Source organism: Propithecus coquereli, unplaced genomic scaffold (assembly GCF_000956105.1).
Source record: "Propithecus coquereli isolate 6110/MARCELLA unplaced genomic scaffold, Pcoq_1.0 Scaffold83, whole genome shotgun sequence".
NCBI lineage: Eukaryota > Metazoa > Chordata > Mammalia > Primates > Indriidae > Propithecus > Propithecus coquereli.
The window spans coordinates 5,027,909-5,031,121 of record NW_012154507.1 but is presented as its reverse complement, the minus strand read 5'-3'; the positions used below and the strand labels follow the sequence as shown (position 1 = coordinate 5,031,121).

At 34.2% G+C, this 3,213-nt stretch overlaps 1 protein-coding gene across 1 annotated transcript in view; it reads right to left on the bottom strand.

The window, feature by feature from the left end:
- Positions 1 to 3,213, bottom strand: part of DDHD1 (DDHD domain containing 1) — a 100,146-nt gene that overhangs the window by 31,911 nt on the left and 65,022 nt on the right. Inside the window, exon 6 of the mRNA XM_012663742.1 lies at positions 900 to 1,006. Within this exon, the coding sequence (XP_012519196.1) occupies positions 900 to 1,006 (107 nt within the window). The remainder of the gene's footprint in view (positions 1 to 899; positions 1,007 to 3,213) is intronic.

Sequence of the window (3,213 nt, the reverse complement as noted above, 5' to 3'; positions counted from 1 at the left end):
CCCGGCCAACTCCATAGGGTTTTTATAAAGATTAAACAAGTTAGTACATGTTAAGCAATTAACAAATCTTAGTTATTCCTATGAAACAGAATTTCCTTCCCTCTTACCAATAAAGTGACAAAATGCATTTGGTGGAGATTCTCTCATTCCACTGAATAAACCTTCACCTCTCGCCCCTTCTGTGTTATCTTTGTGATGCGTCAGCAACACTACCATTTGAGAACTGTATGAATCCATTACAGAAATTAGGCAATAAAAGTAAGTCTACTATATACAAAAAAATTAAAGGAAAAACTCTTTTGTGAGGGCAACAATCACAGGTGGTAATTAATCAGATTTATGAAAACTAATGTTTCTTAAAGAGCTATTTTCTAACCAATTCCCCATCCCTGAGACCATCCATTTTACTAAGGGTCCCACTGTCTAAAGACTATCAAATTCACTATTAAATACGAGCTATTTAGAGATTAATGAATTCCTGTAATTTCTCATTTGCTTTTATTTTATTTTATTGAGACAGAGTCTTGCTCTGTCACTCTGGGCTGGAGTGCAGTGGCAAGATCATAGCTCACTGCAGCCTCAAACTTCTGGGCTCAAGATCCTCCTGCTTCAGCCTCCTGAGTAGCTAGGACTACAGGTGCATGCCACCATGCCCAGCTAATTTTTTAAAAAATTTATTTTGTACAGACAGAATCTTGCTATGTTGCCCAGGATGGCCTTGAACTGGCTTTAAGTGATCCCCTGTCTTGGCCTCCCAAAGTGCTGGGATTACAGGGTGAGTTACCACACCTGGTTCTCATTGCTTTTTAAAAAAGAGGACAAGATGTTAAAATTCAGGACAGTTATATTGTATCACTCTAAAAAATACCCAACAGCAATAAGATAATCATGACACTTACTTCATCTCTATAAAGTGGGCTAGTATAATACATTATGTCCATTGCACTGCTGTTCAACATATCCCTTAAACCTCGTACTTTGTCAGGAGTAATGGAATCAACAGTGTCTACAAAACAAAAAAAGCAAAACAACAACAACAAAATTAAAATCATAATAAAAGATCTGTTTTAGGGAAAAAATAACTGAAAAAAATTACATTGTCTGAAATAATAGCTCTTTAAGTTAACATTTAAATATTCAAGACCAGGTTTGGCTCTTATGGTCCTTCCCTTCTTGCAAAATATTGCAAGAAAAAAACAGTACAAAAGGGGATATGAAAAGAAAAGGAACACTAAAGGAAGAAGGCCTTTATTAAATCGATAAAGCCTCATCCTTTTTTATATGTACTGGCTTTTGCATGACATTCAGCGGTACCCAGAGCAAAACTAGGCCATAGTTCCATACTGGAACAAGTTATCAAGGGACACAATCCAACTCTTTCTGTACCTCCTTTTCTGTTTCCTTTCAATTCTTTTTTGTTTTTTAAATCCATGAAGCTTGGGCTTGGCAATACCCATGTGAAATGCCTGGAGCCACTGGTGGCAAACCAGCAACAATAACAAAAAAGTTCCCCACACTTGACATGTATGTATCTTTAGTGCACAAAAGGTTCTGTGGGTAGGAACTGTCAACCACAAATATGAACAAAGGCAAATTAGCAATGGGCCCCATCACTAAACAAGATAAAGTTGCTGTAATTTATTGCACTGAAAGAAAACGTATGTAAATTGTTACAAAGCAGTACAGCCTTTGATGAGTTGCACCTAACGTATGGAATTTCTACCTTGGAAAGATTATTCTATTAGATACCAAATAAAATTACTAGAGATGCAAAAAATTTTGTATTTCTTATAGAAGTACAAAGAAGTACTATACTTGGATGAATATTATTATTTGAAAGAACAAGGTGGGCCAGAGAAAGCTTATGATTTTAGTTAAGTACAATTTCTATTACCTTCTAGTGTTTTACTGCTTTGGCTCTAGGTTATTTTATTTTTATTTATTCCCTACTTTAATACAATGTAGTAATAACTGAAAGGCAATGACAAGCAAAGGCTAAAAGTCTTTTCAAAGATGTAAAGGGAAATATTGTAGCTTTTCATGGATGTACAATATATTTACACCCTGTGCCTATTTTTAAGTTGTAAATGTGAAAGGTGTGACATATGTGTTGATTTAATGCATTTAGAAAAAAAGTTTTTACTATGAAATACATGCACATACAGAAGAGGGTATATAATATATATAGGCAGTTGAAAAATAATTTATAAAAAGAAAAACATGTTCCTACCAGTTAGCTTAAGAATACTGCCAGTATCTTATATCCCTAAGTAATCAGAGACCTCTCCCTCTTTGCTAGAAGTAACCAGCAATAAGTGTTTTATTAATCGTGATTTCCTTTTCTTTATTGATTTTACTATGTGTTCAATACTAATAATTGTAGCCAATTACTTCTACAGCATTTACTATGTGCCAGAGCCAAAATATTTTATTTCATTTTGCCTGGTTCTGAACACTGTGTAAATTGAGGTATTGTCTATGGTTTGCACCCCTCTCCAAATATGCTTCTGAGATGTGTCCATGTTGATGCACATAGCTGTAATTCACTCATTTTCACTCTTGTATAGTATTTCACTCTATACATATATTATAATTTATCCATTCTACTTTGAGAGACATTGGGTTGTTTCTAGTTTTTTGCTATTATAAACTATGATTCTGACATTGTTTTACATACCTCCTTGCTGCACATGTGTAAGAATTTCTTTAGAGTATATATGTAGGAGTGCAATTGCTGTCATAGGGCACATGCACCTTCAGCTTTACAAGATTATGTCAAATCATCTTCCAAAGTGATTGTACCAATTTACGTCCCCACCAATAGTGAATAAAAATCCTCACTGCTATATACCCTCAACAACACTTGGTATTGTCACTTTCTTAGTTATCTGCCTGAAGGGTGTGAATGATATTTCACTGTGGTTTTAATTTTCATCTCCTTGATTACTAGGGTGGTGTATATTTCACTCGTCTATATATACCTATATTTTTTCCCTTTTCTTTCCCATTTAAATTTCCTGCTCTTTATCCTGGAAATTAAAGCTTTGGTGGTTACACCTGACGCTCTGTTGTAACATCTTTTCCCAATGTGTGGCTTATCTTTTATTCTTTATGGTTTATGGTCTATTGATAAATAGAAGTTCTTAATTTTAATCTACTCAAATTTATTCATGTTACTTTAGAATTATGTTTTTGTGTATTAAAAATTCCTTC